Source organism: Euleptes europaea, chromosome 14 (genome assembly GCF_029931775.1).
Source record: "Euleptes europaea isolate rEulEur1 chromosome 14, rEulEur1.hap1, whole genome shotgun sequence".
In the NCBI taxonomy this organism is placed as follows: Eukaryota; Metazoa; Chordata; class Lepidosauria; order Squamata; family Sphaerodactylidae; genus Euleptes; species Euleptes europaea.
In genome coordinates, this window is record NC_079325.1 from 18,062,313 (window position 1) to 18,084,822 (window position 22,510).

At 45.5% G+C, this 22,510-nt stretch overlaps 1 protein-coding gene across 1 annotated transcript; it reads left to right on the top strand.

Annotated features, from left to right (window-relative positions):
• Positions 1-871: 871 nt before the first annotated feature.
• On the top strand, positions 872-19,710 carry LOC130487141 (matrix metalloproteinase-17-like). Its single transcript, XM_056860546.1, has 10 exons — positions 872-1,237; positions 4,296-4,428; positions 5,693-5,870; positions 11,155-11,438; positions 12,110-12,286; positions 14,066-14,156; positions 15,852-15,934; positions 16,994-17,146; positions 18,157-18,414; positions 19,412-19,710. The coding sequence occupies exons 1-10, from the start codon at positions 1,043-1,045 to the stop codon at positions 19,708-19,710; spliced, it is 1,851 nt and encodes a 616-aa protein (XP_056716524.1). The 5' UTR covers positions 872-1,042.
• The last annotated feature ends 2,800 nt before the right edge of the window (positions 19,711-22,510 follow it).

Sequence of the window (22,510 nt, forward strand, 5' to 3'; positions counted from 1 at the left end):
CCTCTCAGTGATGGCATCAAAATTATCCTTCAGCGGGGATATTTGCCTGCCCCCCTCTATCATTGTCTTCTGCCAGCAGGTGAAGACTCCCCACCCCCATCTTCCTTCAGTTACTTCTCCTTCTTGTCTGATGTTTGAATTTGCTGTCTTGTGCTTCATATGTGTATTTTCATTCTGGTTTTTCATTGATTTTATTATGTATTTTTGTTATGCTTGTTTTAATTGTTAGCTGCCTTGGTGGCTTTGATGGGGCAGAAATGCAGGCTAAGTGCTACTGGGTGAATGATGGTAGCAGAATAGGCAATATTACACCTTTATTGGTACGGGCAGTCTGTGATTCCACGGCACAAAACTATTGAGTCTGGACATTTTGGTTGGCATGTGATCGGTCAGTTGACTGTATTAATAAATTTGATTTGACTTGAACAGGCAATTCAAATGACATCCTTGAGCCTGGAATGAAGCCAGTTAATCTACATTGTTGGTAATATGTGTTTTTTCTCTCGCACTGTGGTGGAAGGAGAAACTTCCATTGAAGGAGCATTAACAGGCTGGGTTTTTTTTACTGCCTGTCCTATGACTCAGAAAGCTGCCCTTGCAGTCACTCTGAAGGACAGTAGGCTGTGGGAGAATGCATGAGTTTGTATTGGAAATGGAGATGTGATTTGCAAGCAAGAAGGGCATAGCTTGGTATGCTTGTCGAATGTCTCCATGACAGGGATATTCCCATTATCCTGATCAGACTGCCAGGTGAACACTGATCCATATCTATTTCTGCCGTTCCCTCCATGCAGGTTCAGATGTCAGAGGCAATGCTTGCACCTGGAGAAATGTTAGTGTGTCTGCACCTGGCTCCTAACCCAAGGAACAAAACTGCAGCGTTTCTAATTCCCCATCTTGGACTCAGAGTAGACTGCAAGACTTTCCAGATGAATTCAGCAAGGTCTGCTGAATTGTGAAAACTAGTCTGAGGAGTCTTTATTGTGGACTCAGAAGAACTTGGCAGCTTGGGTGCCCAAGTGAAGTAGCGTGTGCCAGCTGGATGGAGACTGGAGGAGCGTATTTGCCTAAGATACATCCCATGAAGAAGCATCGCCAGTTGGAACATGGGCAAGGGACAGCACTGTTAGTTGTCTCTAGGTACCTGGTCCGGATATCACTGCTGTTGCTGCTTCTAACTTTGCCTCCCTGTGTACTTCCTGTACCTACTCCAGCAGATGAGAGTGGAGAGATAGTGGTAAGTCATTCCTGGAGCATGAGAGAGTCAACAATTGACATTATCTTTACCTAAAAACAGAACGTTTGTAATCTCCAGGAGAGAGTTAAAAAAAATCTGTTAGTAGGGTACAATCCCCATGCCTTAAGTAGTCCAGGACAGGTTTTAGAAGGTAAAATTCCATACAAGTAGTTATATTAAGCTGCTGCAGCCAAAGTAAATAATTTTGTGTTGCTTTAAATACCACTGAATGTAAGCAACCATTGCATACGCATGACCAAGTGGGCTTTGGATTGTGAAAGCTTATGCCATAATAAATTCATTAGTCTTTAAGGTGGCACAAGAGTCTTATTCCATTGGAGGAGGGTGTGCTGTGATGCTGTTGTAAAGTTTTTCTTTACAAATGAGCAGGTGTTATGGATGTGGAAAATAAACCAAACGAGTGAGCTGGTTCCAAAACAATACCAGTACCCTGAAAATCTAGACTAACTTCCCTAATGAATCCAAAAACTGCTTTCTCCTTCAACTTTTGTACACATATTGCCAAACAAAACAGATTTCAGCCTTATTCCGCCATGCCACTCAAAAGTGTGTTCTATTATGGCTTTGGGAAAAGAGCAACATCATTACTCCTTCAGCAAACACTTATTTATTCACGATCAGTTTTCAAAGCCCTGAAGAGAGGGGCTGTTGTTTTACTTAGCAGTAAAGAATTGGATATCCCATGCTTCAAAGAAACCCAAATTAATTAAAACTACATGGTTTATTCTATTGGTTTTCTTGAACAGAACTTACAATTTAAGGTGGGAGAGGAAGAAAGGTGTATATGAATCTTCAGTGTACATCATTTCACCTCCAGACCACTTGACAACCTGTTCGCGTTCCCTAGAGTTTCTAAGGACCAAACCAGACAAGACATGGGGAGAACACTGAATGGATATCCAGAGCGTCATGTTTTGTTTTGGTGTTATTGTAAACAGCAGCCATGGGAGACATGACTTGGATGTGTCAGGAGACAGCATTTTTGCAGCTCCCCTTAGGTGTCACTTTCCTAACCTCACACAGTCACATGGAAGAGCTTTTTACCTTTCTGGGGAAACATAGATGTTGCCAGATTGGAGTTCATGTGTACCTAAAAAGTATTAGCTTGAGGCTGGAAGAATAGCACAGAAGGGAGAAGACGCTTCATCCATGCCACAGTCTGAATTAGGCCTCCTGCAGCTGCTAATTTTAAAAAGGTACCTGTAATCTATCTCTGATCTTTCAGCATCTCCTTTGGCTGGATCTTAAATCCGAAGTACAAACAACTTATTTGTTTTGCCATGAAGTCACAGCTGACTTATGGTGACCCTGTAGGGTTTTCAAGGCAAGGGACATTCAGAGGTGGTTTGCCATTGCCTGCCTCTGTGCCCCTGGTATTCCTTGGAGGTCTCCCATCCAAATACTTGCCAGGGTCGAGGCTGAGAATGTGTGACTGGCCCAAGGACACCCAGCAAGTTTCCATGGCAAAGTGGGGATTCAAACCTGAGTTTCCCATATCCTAGTCCGACACTTTAACCACTACACCATGCTGGCTCTCAAACCATGAGTGTTAGAAATTTGATCTGTTAAAGCCAAGACTTTCAAGATTACATGGTTTATACTGCTCATACCGTAAAATGCTTGGGCATTCAGATAAATGTTTAATCTGAATGCCCAATAGGGTTGCCAGGTGCCCGCTGGTGGCAGGCAAACCCCCGGCAATTGCCCCATCTGCCTGCCGACCACCTGAGGGTTTAGAACCAGAAGTTCCATCTTGCGAGGGGCCTTTACCTCTTAGTTTGAGTGGTAAAGGGCTGCTTTACTACTCAAACTAAGAGGTAAAGGCCCTTTGTGAGGCGGCACTTCTACTTAAACACAAAAGCCTCCTGCCGGAGGAAAAGAGGGACCTGGCACCCTAATGCCCAAGCATTTTACTGTATGACCAATATAGACTGGGGCCATGGTTTTGGGGAAGAGAGGGTTAACCCCTCCACCCAAGCAGGTTCTCTAGTTAAGAATGAACCCTGGGAATGCTTTCAGCATCTCCTATTCGCCTGAAAGGAGTACTAGGCTTTTCACCACATGTGCTGTCAAAACAGAAGAAGAAGAAGAAGACATCTAAAATTCACATACAAGTTACAGTTGAATGCAGTAATTAAAAAACCCTTTTTAGAAAGGGGGATCATCTTACTTTCAGGGCCATCTTCATTTGAGGTAAATAACGGTATATTTAATAAAATACAGTTTAGCCCTGAGTATTTTTGAAAGAGGAAGTTAGGACAGCGTGCAAGAAATTGTCATCTCTGACAAATCACTTGCGCAGTACCTGTGTGGTATACTTTGTAGTTCCTGTTTCCAGCTGAGAACAGTATTAATAACCATTGCAGAAAAAGCAAGTAAAATATGTAAATCAGGTGCACGAAGTGTCTGTTTTTTTGCTTTATGCAGAAGATGGTTCACTTGACAGCTTCTTGGCAGAGGTACCAGAATTAAAACAAGACGCTTCTGTGTCCGTGTGCTCATCATATTTTTCATGTTTCATACTATGCAAGTATAGGCCTTGTTGCTAGACTAGCAGAGTTATGCTCTTCTTGAAGGGTTATGCTCTTCTTAATGAAGTCAATAGACTCAGAAGGGTGTTAACACTATTTAGAATTGCACTGAAAGTTCTCCATGAGTAGGGTTGCCAACCTCCAGATAGTAGCAAGAGATCTCCCTCCATTACAACTAGGGTTTCCAACCTCCAGGTAGTAACTGGAGATCTCGTGCTATTACAACTAATCTCCAGCTGACAGAGATCAGTTCAGCTGGAGAAAATGGCCGCTTTAGAAATTGGACTCTATGGCATTGAAGTCCCTCCCCTCCCCAAGCCCCGCCCTCCTCAGGCTCTGCCCCAAATATCTCCAGGTATTTCCTAACCTGGAGCTGGCAACCCTATCTATGAAGTGGCTAAGGAACATAGAAGGATGGAATCCCAAACTAGAGGATTTGAAATTTCCACCAATATAGATGGGACAATACTAACCTTTGCTCTCCCCCATGCTGTGACCCTTGCTAGGAGTGGCTGACGCAGTATGGATACCTCCCTCCAGCTGATCCAGTAACAGGTCAGCTGCAGACCTGGGAGGCTGTGACCAGCGCTATCCGTGTAATGCAACGTTTTGCAGGCATCACTGAGACCGGGATTCCAGGTATGGGGTAACTACCCTGAGCATTGACCTGTAGACCTGTACTGCGATGTTTCCTGATTAACTTTACTAATCATGTATGATACATCATTGGCAGGGATGAATACCCTCTATGAGTTCATGCTATGTTGAGAATCCTCTGTCGAGATGACTGAAGAATCTCTATTCCATCTGAAACCTAGTTCTTGCTCAAGTGGTAAACCTGTGTATGGACTGTAGCAAAGAGCAAGAGTCCTCTATGAGAGCCAGCATGGTGTATTGGTTAAGAGCAGTGGTTTGGAGCGGTGGATTCTAATATAGAGAACCAGGTTTGATTCCCCACTCCTCCACATGAGCCGCAGAGGCTAATCTGGTGAACTGGATTTGTTTCCCCACTCGTACACATGAAGCCAGCTGGGTGACCTTGGGCTAGTCACAGCTCTTAGAGCTCTCTCAGCCCCACCTACCTCACAGGGTGTCTGTCATAGGGAGGGGAAGGGAAGGTGATTGTAAACCGGTTTGATTCTTCCTTAAGTGGTAGAAAAAGTTGGCATATAAAAGCCAACTCTTCTTCTTCCACTAGCTTCTTAATGACTAACAAAATTTATGTCAGGGTATGAGCTGTACCACTTCAGCCAGCAGGTGGGGGAAACACACATGACCTTCTGTACAACAAAAATTTCCCTCCACAAGGATGTAAGAAAGAAGAGCTTCCCCACCACGAAATGCATCTTCTAGTCGTCTGCACCCGTTTTTCATTGTGAACTGAGGGCTACATGGGAGCACTCTTAATGGGGTGCCTATTGTATTTTGTTTGGGCATTGGTGGGCTCAGCCAAATGTAACTTCATTGTGTAATGTTTAGTTCTTTGTACATAATTAGCCTAGTTCTTAGAATATAGATGTGAGACAAAGTAACTTTATTCTATAAAGTGAATTGGCATAATTCAGTGGTCTGCGTTGCTAATGTATTTTTTTCCCTTGTTTTGCTAATACTATTGTTGTCGGTACGCCTAATTTTGCTTAACCTCCAGGTAGTAGCTGGAGATTTCCTGCTATTACAACTGATCTCCAGTCGATAGAGATCAGATCACCTGGAGAAAATGGCTGCTTTGGCAATTGGACTCGATGGCATTGAAGTCCCTCCCCTCCCCAAGCCCCACCCTCCTCAGGCTCCACCCCAAAAACTTCCCGCCGGTGGCAAATAGGGACCTGGCAACCCTAGCTAGGCCTGTCATTGCATGTCGTGTGATTCGGTTTGGCTTTTTTTGCCCCCTTGAATTCACCAGATGACGCCACGTTGACGCTGATCCGAATGCCTCGCTGTTCGTTGCCTGATGTTATCACCACCTTCCCAGAAAAGCTCCCTCTGAGGAGAAACAGGTGGAGGAGAAGGCGAAAGAGAAGAAAGAGTCGGGGCAGGCGGAATGCAGGTTCAGTTTGGACCAAGAGGAATATCTCCTGGAAGTAGGTATCCCTATGCTGATGTTGGTTCAAATTGAATCCTACATCGTATGATAATTTGAACTCTTTCCTGCTTATTGTCTTTGTGAACAATGGGTAGTCCAAGGATGCCCTTTCACATGCAGAGGGCACCTTTCGCTTGCGGGAAGGTTGTTTTATGCTTTGCACTGGAGTTAAGTGTAACTGAACCCAAAGACACTCTTCTGTTTGTAACAGCTTTGTATAAGAGTTGTTAATGACCCAATTTCATTTTCCAATTCAAGTCCGTAGCTAGGATGACAATTACAGCAGCCATACAGGACATGATTTTTAAGCACCTGGTGCATTTATGAAAATGAAAAAAAGAACAATAATTTTGATATGAATGGATGTATGCCCTGACCTCGTTGGTCCAGGCTAGCCTGATCTCAGATGCTAAGCACGGGTCAGCCCTGATTAGTAATTGGATAGGAGACCACCAAGGAAGTCCAAGGTTGCTACACAGATGCAGGCAGTGGCTAATCACCTCTATTCATCTCTTGGCTTGAAAACCCTATATGGTTGCCATATGTCAGCTGTAACTCGACAGCACTTTCCACCTTGAAGGCCTGCCCAATCCTCCTTGGACGTGACATTGGAAAGGAATTATATCTGAGCTCAGATTATCTGAGCTAGGTGTGTGTCAATGCAATCCTATAGGGGCTACTCAAAAGTAACTCCTGTTATAGTCAATGGTGCTTACTCTCAGGTAAGTGTGCATAGGATTGTAATCGTGTTCCTTTCCATGTGTGGTCTGGCTCATTGCTTGACTAATATCAAGCTGGTTTTGTCCCATGAACATATTTCTGCAATGCACCTGCTCTCTGTGGTGCAACGTAATCTGAATAACCCACCTCACAGGGTTGTTGTGAAGATTAAATGGAGGAGAGAAGAACAATGTAAGCCACTTTGGGTCCCCATTGGGGAGAAAGGCAGGGTATAAATGAAATAAATAAAATAAATTATATCAATTGATTTGTGTCAGAAGGAGAGGGGTTGGTGGATGCATGCTGCTATTTTCACCGCATGGGTTGGACTAGATACCCATTATAGTTATTTTAACAGAACATCGGAACGTAATTGGTCCCATAATGCAATGTCTAGAGAAGTCCATTCGAAATTATTCTGTCATCATGCAAGGCAGTTAATTAAAAAAATGCAGCCATTAGCATACCTTGTTGGGAATATTTATGGATGCATTTAACATCCTGGAGTGCATAAATTACTTTTATCTCTGTTGTTAATGAAAAAGCAACTTATGGGCCTTGGGATGCTGTATGTTAAATACGTCCAAAAATAGTCCTAGCAAAGTATGCTAATGGCAGCATTGGTGCAACATGGAATAAAACCTCATATGAAGTGAAATCCCTCCAGGGGATTTCAGGACCACTGCTGGGCTGTGTCTAACAAGCATGTAAGTCCCAAATGTTGCTCGGACACACGCAGAGTAGAAGATTAACTGGGGATTGGCCAAACAAACCAATCCAACCTTCCCAGCTCTAATCCAGCTCTGTTCAACCTTTTGCTCTTGCATAATAAAATTAATAAGGACTCCAAAAGGCTGAGCTACTATATGGCTCTAAATGGGCCATTGGATAGAGGGAGAGACTGAGAGCAAAAGAGAATGCAGACTTTATAATCTTTGTGGGGTTCATTGAACCGACTGGAGCAATGTAGAAAACACTCAAAATATCTTAATGTGTGCATGTCCCTTTTGGGGGCAGGCAGAATGCATCCAAAGGGTGGATAGAAGAAGAAGAGTTGGTTTTTATATGCCGACTTTCTCTACCACTTAAGGGAGACTCAAACCGGCTTACAATCACCTTCCCTTCCCCTCCCCACAACAGACACCCTGTTAGGTAGGTGGGGCTGAGAGAGCTCTAACAGAGCTATAACTTGTCCAAGGTCACCCAGCTGGCTTAGTGCGTAGGCATGGGGAAACCAATCCAGTTCACCAGATTAGCCTCTGCGGCTCATGTGTAGGAGTGGGGAATCAAACCCGGTTCTCCAGATTAGAGTCCATCACTCCAAACCCCCGCTCTTAACCACTACACCACGCTGGCTCTCCTTCTGCAGGAACAGATACTTGGGACCAAACCTGAAAAGGCATTTAGGAACTTCTATTATTATTACTGATAGGGACTGGGTTAAGAAATGCAGGATTCTCTTTTAAAGGCAGCTATTCATTATAGTCTGACCTGGATATTGCAGGCTAGACTGATCTTGTCAGATCTCAGAAGCTAAGCAGGGACGGCCCTGGTTAGTATTTGGATAGGAGACCACCAAGGAGGGTTCCCCCCCTCATTTTCTGGGCATGGAGTAGGGGTCACTGGGAGTTATGGGGGGGGAAGTAGTTGTAACTTTCCTGCATTATGCCGGGGGTTGGAGTAGATGACCTGGGAGGTCTCTTCTAACTCTGATTCTATTAATACCAGGGTTGCTATGCAGAGGAAGGCAATGGCAAACTACCTCTGTTAGTCTCTTGCCTTGAAAACCCTACTGGGTTGCGGTAAGTCGGCTGTGACTTCATGGCACTTTAGACGCATTCATTATAGGCTCGAAGACGAATAGCCATGGGCAGAAGAGGGAAATAGCTAGTAAGTAGTCCTGTTCCAGAAGTGCTTACACAAGAATGCATGCAGTAGTACTACAGCAGGGAGTTTCTGCAACATTTGTTACACATCTACATGTGCAAAGAGGTTAGGCAAGCTCTTGCTCAAACAGAAGTATGTCTTCAGATTTGGTTTTATTCTTCTAGTGTGACATGTAAAGTAGTCCTGCATAATGCAGAAGGGTACTTTTGTGCCCAGCTCATTGAGGAACATGACTGGGAGGAAGGGAAACTAGCAAAGGCCATTGGCTTGTATGGGTTTGGATTCAGACTGTCTTCACAGTTGGCAAGACTCTGAAAAGTCTTTGAACCCCTGTGCCATGGATAAATGTTTGTAATTCACAACAGGACCAGATTGGGAAGTTCCAATAGACCTAGGGTTGCCAACCTACAGGTACTAGCTGGAGATCTCCTGCTATTACAACTGATCTCCAGCCAATAGAGATCAGATCACCTGGAGAAAATGGCCGCTTTGGCAATTGGACTCTATGGCATTGGAGTCCCTTCCCTCCTCAAACCCCACCCTCCTCAGGCTCCACCCCAAAAACCTCCCATTGGTGGCAAAGAGGGACCTGGCAACCCTAAATAACCCAGGATCAAGCCGAGTGGTCTTTGAGTGCTGCAAGGCTGCGCTGCAGGATCCAGTCAGCTCAGACCCAGCTAGCAGTGCTGACAATGGACATCATCTAGGGGTACCCTCTCAACAAACTCCAGTATGGTCTATGAAGACCTCAAAGGCTGGCGGGGGGGGGGATGGGTTGGGTGCACCAGTGTTGTGCTGGCGCGTGATGTCACTTCCGGCAAAATCAGAAGTAACATCATGATATTGGGGGCAACACTGTAGGATTTGCCAAAACTCTGTAGAGCTGTAGAGTTTCGGCAAATCCTAGAGAATTGCCTCTCATATCATGAAGCCAGTTCTGGATTTTCACCAGAAGTGACATTGTGCATTGGTGTCACACCGGCATGCCTGTCCTCACTTCTAAAATCTTCCCTGGAGTACCGGGCAATGGCCTGCCATCTTACCCACTGCCTCCAGTGGTGGTTCAGGAGGTGGCAGCCGGTGAGCTGGCACTAGGGTTGCCAGGTCTCTCTTCGCCACCGATGGGAGATTTTTTGGGTGGATCCTGAGGAGGGTGGGTTTTGGGGAAGGGAGGGACTTCAATGCCATAGAGTCCAATTGCCAAAGTGGCCATTTTCTCCAGGGGAACTGATCTCTATCGGCTGGAGATCAGTTGTAATAGCAGGAGATCTCCAGCTGGTACCTGGAGGTTGGCAACCCTAGCTGGCACTGATCACTGTTACTTCTGCTGAAGGGCTGGATCATGAACACATGAAGCTGCCTTATACTGAACCAGACCCTTGGTCCATCAAAATCAGTATTGTCTACTCAGACCGGAAGTGGCTCTCTGGGGTCTCAGATAGAGGTCTTTCACATCACCAACTTGCCTAGTCCCTTTAACTGGAGATGCCGGGGATTGAACCTGGGACCTTCTGCATGCCAAGCAGAGGCTCTACCACTCACAGTCCCTCCCTCTGTGACTCCTGTTGGCAGAGCTGCCTGGACTTGGCTCTACTAGCTCCTGGCCACCAGCAGCCTTCCAGGCCAGTGGCCAACCAGGAACTTTCTGATTAAGTTAAGTGGCCAGTTCCCCCTGATGTAGGATAGAACGTATGTGAGAAATCAAAGGTCTATGCCAGCCATCGTAAATTTTATATTTGTAATGCAGACCAGCTGAAAAACAAACCAATACAACCTCACATGTAGCAAATCCTCTTCAAGCTGTGCAGCCTTGGCCACGTTTATCACGTTGTAAATCAGATTGGAATTGGCGAGATTTACTTCTGAGTTTAGGACTGCGCTGCACATGTAATCAAAGCCCTCAGAGTAACCACTAGAGGGTGCTAACAGACAGAAAGTACTGAGTGTGAGAGGCTTCACTGTGACACAAGATTCAGCAGGCAGCTGCCAGCTTTGAGTTAACCAGTACATTAGCCAAATTAATAAGGGGGGAAACTAAATATATCAGAAATGTAGAAAGTATACCCTACAGCACATGAATATGGCAACTTAACATTTGCTGGTGCACTAAACACATTGCTCAGAAATCAGGGGAACTGCTAAGCAATAACCAAAAGCATAACTAAATGTCAGCAAGGGATTTTTAAAAAAATAGTGGTGCAACCATTCAGAACCCTCCCAAGCTCCTTGGAGGAAGAATGGGAACCCATTATGTTCAAACAGGAGAAGTACAGTCAAATTTGTTAATGTGTTTCATTTCTGATACTTCTTTCTGGCTTAACATGTGCTTGTAGGGATGCCAGCCTCCAGGTTGGACCTGGGCATCCCCCAGAATTATAGCTCATTTCCAGACTACAGAGATCAGTTCCCCTAGAGAAAATGTATGCTTTGGAGAGCGGACTCTATGGCATTGTATCTGCTGACCTCCCCAGGCTCCACCCCCAAATCATTAGTAGTTTCCTAAACTCAATCTGGCAACCCTCCCCTCCCTGCTGGTGGCCAGGGGGGACCTGTATAGTGGTTGGAAGTCACATGGTGAGCCGTTTAGTAACTACTGTTAGGTTCTTTCCAATATGTTTCAGGCAAAACAAGACAAGGAATTTGTTGGTTCTGTCTAAGCGTTGTCTCTCTCATAGGGTGAAGACATACCCACGAGAGGCCCGCCTTAGCCGGGAGACTATGCGTGTATTGATGTATTATGCCTTGAAAGTGTGGAGCGAAGCCACGCCTTTGAACTTCCATGAAGTGGGCAGCCACGGCGCAGACATCTCTGTGGAATTCCTCCAACTTGACCATCGTGACGGCTACCCTTTCGATGGGCCAGGTGGGATGGTGGCCCATGCCTTCTTTCCTGGAGACCCCCAAAGGGCTGGTGGTGTCCACTTTGACAGTGATGAAGACTGGACCTTTCGCTCACCAGGTGAATTGACTTTTGTTGGGCGGCAGTTGTTTCCTTATTGATGAAGAAGAAAATGTGAGCTTGTAAGGACAGGGCCTGTTACCACTAGCTGAGGATTTGTGCTAGGGTTGACAACTCTGGGTTAGGAAATTCTTGGAGATTTGGGGGGTGGATACTGGAGAGGGGAGGGAACTCATTTGGGTATGCCATAGAGTCCACCCTCCAAAGCAGCCATTTTCTCCAGGGGAACATATTTCTGTAGTTTGGAGATCAGTTGTAATTCTGAGAGATCTCCAGGCCCCACCTGGAGGCAGGCAACCCTAAATTGTGCTCCCTGTCTCCTTTTGGAAAATGTGATAGGGCTTGTTCATAGGGCTTGTCCATGCTCAGGATGGCTCTGACTAACAGCCACGTTTGTGGGGGCGGGGCTTTCTGTTACCCTTGTGGCTTGGCTTGCTTGTTTTGTTTGGCGCTGTAGATACTCTTCTGCAGTGCTTCTGCTCTTGGATGGTGATGTACAGGTTTTTTTGGTCAGTGATGGGTAGATGACCTGCCTTGGGGCAAATGGTTTGTTGGGATGGGCTTTTATCCTTTCCATTTCCATAACAGAATTCTCTTGGTGTGGTCTTTGCTATGCCTTCTTTTATCTACTTATATCAGGCTCTTGACTACTCACTCTCATGTTTTGACAGACGACTTTGGAACCGACCTCTTTGCTGTGGCTGTTCATGAGTTTGGGCACAGCCTCGGCTTAGCGCATTCGTCCTCCAAGCACTCCATCATGCGGCCGTATTACCAGGGACCAGTGGGAGACCCATTGCAGTACCAGCTTTACACGGACGATCGGTCTGAGATACAGAAGCTTTACGGTATGTTGAGCCACAGGATATTTATCTGATTAAAATATTTATATCCTGCCTTTCCATGATATGCCCATAGTGGCTTATAAAATATAAACATACACAGTTAAAACAGATAAAGTAACACACATCAAGTTAACTGCAGCTCCTGCAACAAATATCACTGCCAGCTGCCGATTAGATACATTCATTAGTTACTCCTGCCAAAGGTGCATCATTCCACTTTTCACCTTTTACGGAAGAGAGTGTGGGAACTTTCCGTACCATATCTGGCAGGCTGTTCCAAAGTGTGGGCGCAACCAATGAAAACAGGCATGCCTGGGCTATAGTAGAACGAACCCCCCAAATAGAGGGGACTGCTGGAAGTGAGGGGTCTGATTTACCTTAGTTGGTGCCTGGGATCATATGGGGAAGGGTGGTCTACTAGATATGTGAGTCCCAGGCTATGAACAGCTGTAAACACCAGCACCTTGGTCCAGAAACAACTTGCTAACCAGTGAAGTTGCCAAAACAAGGGTGTAATATCATTGTTCCATTATAAACCGGTCAATAACCAAGCTGCAGCATTCTGACCCAATTGAAGCTTCCTAACAGTTTTCAAGTGTAATTATATGTATACCACATTACAGTAATCTACCTTGAATTAGTATGGCATGAATTAGTATGGTTAAGGTCAACCTGATCAAGATAGGGGGCCAGTTGGTGCACTCAAGTGTACGTGGTCAGGAAGAACCTCATCTGAGTCTCTCTGGATCAGTGATGCTCAGTTAGTGGTTCATGAGCCTTGCTCAGTTCTGCAGGGCCTGTAAGTCCAAGATGTTCCGCCAGGCCTACGGTCGAGAACAGCAACAATATCCACAATATCCACCATAGCTGTCCTCCCTTCCCCATCTTTCTTAAATTTCCATCTCATATTGTTCAATTGGGGATTCTGACTGCTTTCCTGGCTCCAGCTGGGACATCGAGTGGGATATAAGACTAATAATAAATAAATAAATAAATAAATACATGAATATGGGTCTTTGATGGTCTTGTGGCGTTTCTGAGCTCTGTTGCTTTAGAAATTAGGATAATTTCATTGTTACTATGGACCCAAAATAAATTTTTTTATTTATTTTAATGCAATACAGTTTTCCCCATGGCAATTTTATCAAGGTTGTGCAGATGTAGGGTATTCTTGTTTGAGGCTGGGTCAACATATGCAGCTGAATAAGGTGGTGGAATGGGGCATACCACAGTTGAATGCTAACCTATAAAACAAAAATTCCAGTAGTGGGGAAAGACAGCCCTCGATGCTCAGAGGTGCTCTGCTAATTAAAAGGGTTTTGTGCATGTTTGACGTGGCACTCGGGGTACCCTGTAATTATGTGGCTCTTTTGGTTGTGCATTGTAAGAATGAAAATGGGTCTCCAATCTGGATGAACAAGAAACCTTTTGAAACTGAGATTCTGGGTCTTTAGCAAGGATGCTTTGGGTGAGTCCTCAGGGCAAAGGGATACCGTACTTATGTCTCAGAGTGCACTGCTGGTATTGAAGATAAACCAACAGTGGCAACAAAATCTTTAATGCGTACACTTCATTTAACTGGCACAGTTTGGTAACATTTGTAAGTCTGCTCCGGTAGATTCTGTGTGGCTTTGTTTCCACTTTGCATCAAATCTGTTTGATAAAGCCTCGCTGTTTACACTGACCAGCTCCCTGCATCATCCTGAGTACATATAGCATGACTCTTCTTTCTTTAAGATGTTAATTGACTGATTCTCACTCTCATTCTCATTTTTAATTCAGGGAGTAGAGTTCTTCATTCCACAGAGAAACCAGAGGTAACCTCACTGCTCCCAGATCTGCTGTCCATGCCGCGTGATTTCCCTGCTCTAAGGTTAGAACGTGTCCTTTATTCATGTCTCCTAAGTACACTGTTTTAAGTGTCCTTTATGATTTATGTATACATTATTATACCAACTCCAAAGTGCTTCAGCTCATATGCACCCATGAATCTGCACTATAGTGAGTCAGATCTTTGGTCTATCAAAGTTGGTATTGTCTGCATTGACTAGCAGCATCTGTCCAGGATCTCAAGAAGAGGTCTGTCATATCATCTGCTACCTGGTCCTGTAACTGGAGGAGCCAGGGATTGAACATGGGACCTTCTGCATGTCGAGCAGATGCTCTGCCACTCAGCCATGGCCCCTCCCAGCTATGCTGTGAATTACTTCAAAAGACATAATATTCCAGTTGTTTATTAATCATGATAGTACGCAGTGGTGACACTTGGTATTCACGGTTGTGGCATGCCATGCCATGTTCAGGTTCTCTTCTCAATTTATTTCTTGAGCACTAAACTAAACCTTTAACATGGGAAGCTATTAAAAAGGGTAATTTAACAATGCCGAAGCTTCTGGGTATGTGAGCATGATATCCTCTGCTAAGATTGCATGCTCTGTGCTGGTCCCGCTTGGGGTATGAACAGGTAAGGAGGTGGTGCCGGTTCACCAGTTCTTGGAGACTGTGGGGGTAAAGAAGGGTGTGTAGAGGGTACAGGGTTTTTTGTTTAAACTGGATGCCTGCACCCCTCCATCATGCCTGTTTTGGTCACCCTTCAGTGCTTTTCTCTGTTCAACTAGGCTGAAGGTAGTACAGTTGAAGCTGGACGGGGCAGTTGATAGGGTCAGCAACTCCGTACTGGGAAATACCTGGAGATTTTGGGGGTGGGGCCTGAGGAGGGTGGGGTTTAGGGAGGGGAGGGACTTCAATGGGGGTGTAATGCCATAGAGTCCATCGTCCAAAGCAGCCATTTTCTCCAGGGGAACTGATCTCTGTCGCCTGGAGATCAGTTGTAATAGCAGGAGACCTCCAGCCACCACCTGGAGGTTGGCATCCCTAGCAGTTAATATTGTATAGAAATACTAATTACTGTGCAGGAGAAGTGTTTGCCTGGCCTCCAGAAAGTGGCTGTTTCTTCAGGAAGTTCCTGTTGCCCAGAGGAATGACGGGAGGGTTACTGGGGAACAGGAGGCCAATATTTCCTCTCTGTTAAGCTAGTGTCTTTTAAAAAAGGATCCATATTGTGGAAATGGCAACCACTATATGACAAATATAGGTGCTCCTAGAACAACTTGTCTGGTATCAGGAAGAGATATTCAGTGTTTCTACAGTGGTTAAAGTCAATAACTGGTTCTCTTAGGTCGATCCTATAAGCACATATTAAGTAATATTACATATATCTGGTATTAATCAAATAGGTAAATGACAATGTAGGTATTACATATTTCTAAAACTGTTACAGTAGTTTTAATATCTATCTAACATTAGATTTATAAGAAACCGTTATTTTTTGGCTCTTTTATGTGGTAAGAGCTCTGCCCATAAGATGCTGGAAAATTGGGGTAAGACAGAGATGATTAGTTGTTTGGGCACAGGCATGTCGTAACTTATGTTTCTTTCCCTAATGTGTTTTTCCCATTTTTTATTTTCTGTATCCCTATATATTAAAATAAAAATTATTAATAAAATTAAAAAATTTAAAAAATTCATATTGCGTAGGCTGATTGTCATTTCCATTTCTTTCTTCCAGGTCAGGGAAGGAATTCCCCGATCGTTGTGCCTCCAACGTTGATGCCGTTGCTCAGATCAGAGGGGAAACGTTCTTTTTCAAAGGTCTGCAGCCTCACGCTCAGCACAGTCTCTTGCTGCTCTTTACAAAGGGAGGGTCCGGGATGGACATAAACTAGCATTTACTGATTGATTAAAATAATTCTACGTGCCTTTTGGCACGTACAGCGTATCATTTCTCCCAAGGCAACTTACGAAAATACATATCGTCATACAACCCCCCCCCCAACCCTAATATATAATAAAAACATGGAATTATAATCCAGAACAGAATAAAGTAGCAGTAATCAAAATGCTTTGCACCATTCATGACTTAAATTATCAATTCCAAAAAGGTTGATTTCAATAAACAATTTCAATCAAATATGTACATTTTCCCTAAATGATGCAAAGCATTCAGTTGTTTTAAGCAGTAAAATATGTAAATTGACAGCTAAATAAAAGTATTTGCACAATCTAAGTGGATATTCAAGGGTTTCACTTCTGTTTCTTCTACATTGCCTAATTCTACCTACACATGAACACATGAAGCTGCCTTATACTGAATGAGACCCTTGGTCCATCAAAGTCAGTACTGTTTACTCAGACCAGCAGTGGGTCTCCAGGGTCTCAGGCTGAGGTCTTTCACGTCACCTACTTGCCTAGTCCCTTTAACTGGAGATGCCGGGGATTGAACATGGGACCTCCTGCATGCCAAGCAGATGCTCTACCACTGAGCCACAGCCCCTCCCCAAACCTCACATATTTTTATTGCCCCTTCTCCCTCCCCCATCCCTGGCATTTTCACCAATAAATAACAGTGCCTAATGCAGCAAGTGTAGCAAAAAAACATATCCCCCCCCCTTAAAAATAAAATATGCTCAGGGCTCAATCCAAGCTCAATGTATGTATTCTAAAGTGGAAAGTGCTGAGAAATACAGAGATGCAAACTATACCAGATGGACTGTGAGTATATTTTGTACTCTGGTATAGATACATGAGTAATAATAATAATTTTAAAACTGTATGAGCCTCCTGTTGCCATGGTAATCTGGCAACTCAGCAAGTACTTCTGCCAAGTGAGATTTCTTGTTTCTTTCTTTCTTCCTGTCCCACCTGTGGCAGGTCAGTATTTCTGGCGTCTGACCCAAGGACAGCATCTCACCTCTTTGCGCCCTGCCTTGATCACGGGCTTCTGGCGAGGCCTTCCTTCCAGCCTCCACAAAGTAGATGCTGTGTACGAGAGGCACACGGATCATCGCATCCTCTTCTTCAGTGGTAAGTAGGGTTGCCGACCTCCAGGTACTAGCTGGAGATCTCCTGCTATTACAACTGATCTCCAGCCGATAGAGATCCGTTCACCTGGAGAAAATGGCCACTTTGGCAATTGGGCTCTATGGCATTGAAGTCCCTCCCCTCCCCAAACCCCACCCTTCTCAGGCTCCACCCCGAAAACCTCCCACCGGTGGCTAACCCTAATCTTCCCCCTCTTTCTCTCCCCTACCCTTTTATCAGTCTTCCCCACATCTTTCTCCCTTTCCCCTTCTCTCACAATCTTCCCCCTTTCTCCACCTCCCCTTATCTATCAACTTATCCCCGTCTCTTTTGCCCAGCACCTCTTCTCCGTCTGTCTGTCTCCCTCTCCCCTTCTTTGTCAACTGCCCTCCTTCTTGTTAATATCCCCCCATCTATTGTTCTCCTCCCTCCTTATATTACCACCTGCAGCAGCTGCAGATTAATTGTAATCCCAGATCTCCAGCCACCACCTGGTGGCTGGCAACCCTAACTTTATGGCAGAGCTGGGATTTGAAGTAGGGTTGCCAGGTCCCTCTTCGCAACCAGCGGGAGGTTTTTGGGGCAGAGCCTGAGGAGGGCGGGGCTTGGGGAAGGGAGGGACTTCAGTTCCATAGAGTCCAATTGCCAAAGCGGCCATTTTCTCCAGGTGAACTGATCTCTATCGGCTGGAGATCAGTTGTAATAGCAGGAGATCTCCAGCTAGTACTTGTAGGTTGGCAACCCTAATTTGAAACTCTGTCTCCAGATGGGTGTGGGTATCCACAATGATGGTTCTAGGAAGCCTTTCAGCAAACTAAGACTAGAAAGTTCTTCCTCTAGGCCAGGCTAGTGAGGTTGTAGACCTTTTGCAATCCAATACTGTATGAATATATGGAAAAGGGATATAAATCCATACTGCATACACAGTGTTCTGCTGTGTAAAACAGGCTTCCCCTTCTGTTTCCCCACAGTATGGTTCTTTCCAATGACCATCGTTTTTCTCCCTGCTCCAGGCTCTCTCTACTGGGTATTTAAGGACAACGGTGTGGAAGAGGGTTACCCTCGCCCTGTCACAGACTTCGGGCTGCCTCAGGGGGGTATTGATGGTGCTTTCTCGTGGCCTCTAGACAGGAAGACTTATTTCTTCAAGGGCGAACTCCACTGGTGCTATGATGAAGCCACAGGCCACATGGAGGAGGGCCTCCCCGCCCACAAAACACCCTGGGGGCAGTTCCCCGCTTCGGTAGATGCTGTGCTGAGCGAGAATGACGGTGAGTTTGCGGTTTGTCCGTTTGTCTTCCATTTACCTAGCAGTGCCTCTTGTTTCTCACCATGCTCGGACTTGTCTGGATTTGCCTGAAAACCTGTCCAGCAGCTGTGAAATAACTTTCTCGAGCCCTCAGACTATCTGGATCCTTTCTAGGGAGTGCATGATTGTTAGGAAATGTGCCCTATTTCTGGACATTCTTGCTCTGAGAGATGGACCTCCCTAATTCCATAAAGCCCCATAGAAGAGATTACCTGTGACCAGGTCTTTAAGAGAGTTTCTTGCATTACTGGTTCAGTGATTTAACAAAACAAATAAAGGTGAAACGGGCAAAAAACCCAAGGTAGCATTTTTCAAGTGGTTTTGCACCTCTTTCATTTCATGGACACGTGAAGCAGAAAACTCCCCCTGTCTGAAAAGCCACATATTGTCCTTAATTGTCCGGTTAGAAAGCTTCCCACCTACCCCTCAATTTAATCCATGCTTCAGTCCCTGGGATGAGAGTTATGGTTTGTAAAAATCTCTCACCTCTTACTGTTTTATAATCTGCCTAGCAATTTGCTCCTTTGTCTTTGAGGAGCTGTGATTTCCCCTGGGTGAACAGCTGAGGGGTAAATGCAAGTCCTCTGCCCACTTGCCCCTGAAGGTTCAGATCAGATCACTCCATAAAATGCCTGTCGAAACTTCTGCAGTTTCAAGTTGCTCAAAGGCCATTCAAGTAAAGGAGAGGGTGTTGCATCCTTCAACCGTCAGCCAGTTTTGTGATTTAAGAACGTGCACCCTGCTTTATTGTTAACTAAAATACTATTAACGAAGCAGAGATCAGTGAAATGGAGTGGCAATTCAAATGTTGAACATTCAAATGTTGAACCAGGCTATGCTTGGTGGGCGCCAGAAAAGGTGTCGGCAGGTGTTGCGGTGCCCACAAGCACCACGCTGGGTGTCCCAGTCCTAGGCCACACACTCATTCAGTGCTGATGTCATCTTTTGTCTTGTTGCAGGAACGGTGTTTGCCTTTAAGGGCGGGGAGTACTGGAAGTATGACCAGCACAGTCTCAAGCTGCAGGCAGGCTACCCTCGTTCCATAGCCGAGGACTGGCTGGATTGCACAGGGGAACTGTACCCTCCCAGGAGTGTGCCCACCAGCCCCGCATCTGGAGCCGAACTCCGGCCAGACTGGCGAGGCCCGCAGCTGGAGGTTGAGCGCTGTGTGTGCTTTTGTTCGGCCTTTCGAGCACTGTGTTCTGCTCGGCTCAGTTGTCTGCTGGTAGCTCTCCTGGCGCTGCAAGGTTTTGCCTAGGAAGGCTGTGACCATTTCCTGAACCCTGCTGTCCAAGCGGCATTTGTGTCACCCGCCAAAAAGGGTCTCATCGCAGACAGGGCAGGGAAAAGAAACAACCCAAGGAAGGTCGGACCAGAACCAACGGGTTGAAATTAAATCAAAAAAGTTTCCGTCTAGACATTAGGAAGAATTTTCTAACAGAGCTATTCCTCAGTGGAACAGGCTTCCTTGGGAGGTGGGAAGCTCTCCTTCCCTGGAGGTTTTTAAGAAGAGGCTAGATGGCCATCTGTCAGCAATGCTGATTCTATTACCTTAAGCAGATGATGAGAGGGAGGGCACCTTGGCCATCTTCTGGGCGTGGAGTAGGGGTCACTGGGGGTGTGGGGGGGAGGTAGTTGTGAATTTCTTGCATTGTGCAGGGGGTTGGACTAGATGACCCTGGTGATCCCTTCCAACTCTATGATTCCAAATGGAAAACGGTTCACACCTGGGATGGAAACGGAGGCTGTTGGGCTTTGGCGTGTGGGCTCCATGCATGGTGGAAGACATTTCTCAGCTACCAATCTTTTGCTACAAATGACATCCAGAGGGAATCAAGACCCTAAAGGAATTGGAAAGTTTCTCCGCAATACAAAAATTTTAGCAAGATGCATGGAATCCTTCTCCATTTTGACAGTAGGCCTATTGCAGGATTCTTTTGGAGTCTGAGCCTCAAGAATCTTCCTCAGTCAAGGCCCAGGGGTGGCCTTGGGCACTCACAGACTCTTGCTTTTGAAGAGCTAATGCATAGAGCCTAGTAAGGGACTGGAATCAGGAACAGACATGTTTTTTTTTCTTTTTTTAAAGGAAACCGTGAGTCACTTTTGCTCGGAGGAACAACGCAACAGCAGCCTCATTCTGTGGTTACCCCATAAGCACAGCTGTGGAATGATTCAGAGCTGCTTCCCAAGGCCTGCCCAGCTTATTGACAAAGCGCCATTGTAGCCTAAAAACCATAGAGGCTCTATTGAAAGAAAAGAGTGCCTAAGGGGTGGGTGGGGGTGGCATTTTCTTTCTAAAGCAAGATTCAGAAAGGGAGGCAGAATGAGTCAATTGGTTCCTGATCCCCCAGGCATTCCAGGCCTCCTTTTATTAACGGGGACAGGCGGGCCAGCTTGAGATGTCCGTAAAATGCAGGCGAGGCTCCCCCTCCCCAAACATGACTGGAGGGCTATGCCTTTGTACTGCTCGCGTTCTTATATTGGAAGGGCAATAGGACGCAACCTGAACAGCGGCGCGAGAACGACCTCAAAGGTTGCAGAATATATTGGCAGTTGTTACAACAACATTAAATTATGTACTTTTTTTCCTTTCCAGTTTGGAAATGTTTTCATTCAAAATAGTAGCTGGAAAACCACATGGCAGCTTGTGCAGAGGCTTAGTGAGGGCAGCAGGTTAGGGTGAGCAGCATCATTGCGGTTTTTCATAGGCTGCAGGCACAGAGCCTGCATAGTTAAATTGTGGAACTCCCTGCCCCAGGATGTGGTGATGGCTGCCAACTTGGAAGGCTTTAAGAGGGGAGTGGACATGTTCATGGAGGAGAGGGCTATTCATGGCTACTATTAAAAATGGATACTAGTCATGATGCATACCTAGTCTCTCCAGGATCAGATGAGCATGCCTGTTATATTAGGCCTTTGGAACACAGGCAGGCCAATACTGCTGCAGTCATTTTGTTTGTGGGCTTCCTAGAGGCACCTGGTTGGCCACTGTGTGAACAGACTGTTGGACTTTGGTCTGATCCAGCATGGCCTTTCTTTTGTTCTTATGAACCAAATACATTCACATACTGAACTCCGCTGGCAGGGGAGGAAAAAATAGAAGAGGCATGCTACTCTGGCCAGCACAAGCCAGCATGTATTTTTATATACAGTCTGCCTGAATGGTGAAAACTTGGAATTTCAGCAACAGTACCTTTATAGATCCCCATCCATTCTCCACTCACCTCCGAACTCACTATTGCTTACAGACTTCATTCCAAAGGTAATTCCTTATTTTATAGTTTAAACTTCCTCACCTATTACATATACTCTTCAAATGATTTATTTGTGTTAAATGGGGAGCAGGACAGAAATATATCATTAGGAGCCTGCCCAGTGTGTAGGGGTGACTCATTATCACACTGTACTTGCAGTTCCCAATACTCTAGAGGGAGCAAAGAATGAACATCGAAAACAGTGGTCATAATTAGCAGGGAGGTCTATTGCAGATATATATGGTCCTCCATTTTGTCCTCACAACAGCCCTGTGAGGTAGGTTAGGCAGAGAGTGATTGGCCTTAGATCACTCGGTGAACTTAATGGCGGAAAGTGGATTTAAACTTTGGATCTGCCCCTCTTAGCACACTGACTGTATGCGTGCTAACTTCGGTATACAGATGTAGTTATGTGAAGTTCTTAGGACTTTGTCTTCATGTCTCACCTTCAGGGTGCAGCCTCCTCCAAACCTTCTCCTACAATGCAAATCTTTCCTAGCATGCTATGGCCAGAGCCCCATTCTATAGAGTGGAGATGTGGGATCAGTTTCCAGGAGCTTTTTGGCTGTGGGGAAGAAGCTAAGATCTTGCCAAGCTTGTCTGACTGCCCCCTTTACAGCACCCCAAGCCTAGAGAAGGCTGGGCTTGTGTTTTTCTCTGTAATGCGAAGGAGCTGAGCAAGTAACTTCAGTCTGGAGAAAACTAGGGGAGAGGACAGAGTGGTGCCAGTTTAAGGCATAATGGTTGCTGCAGGGTAAGGCAGAGGTGCTGACTGATGTCATATTGCTAATTCAGGACGCTGTC

Bases quoted from the DNA above. Each gene is read 5' to 3' on its own strand.
- LOC130487141 (XM_056860546.1), top strand. From the start codon at position 1,043: ATGGAGACTGGAGGAGCGTATTTGCCTAAGATACATCCCATGAAGAAG. The intron at 5,871-11,154 runs GTAGGTATCCCT...TCTCTCTCATAG, and splicing joins AAGAGGAATATCTCCTGGAA to GGTGAAGACATACCCACGAG. The intron at 15,935-16,993 runs GTCTGCAGCCTC...CACCTGTGGCAG, and splicing joins GGAAACGTTCTTTTTCAAAG to GTCAGTATTTCTGGCGTCTG.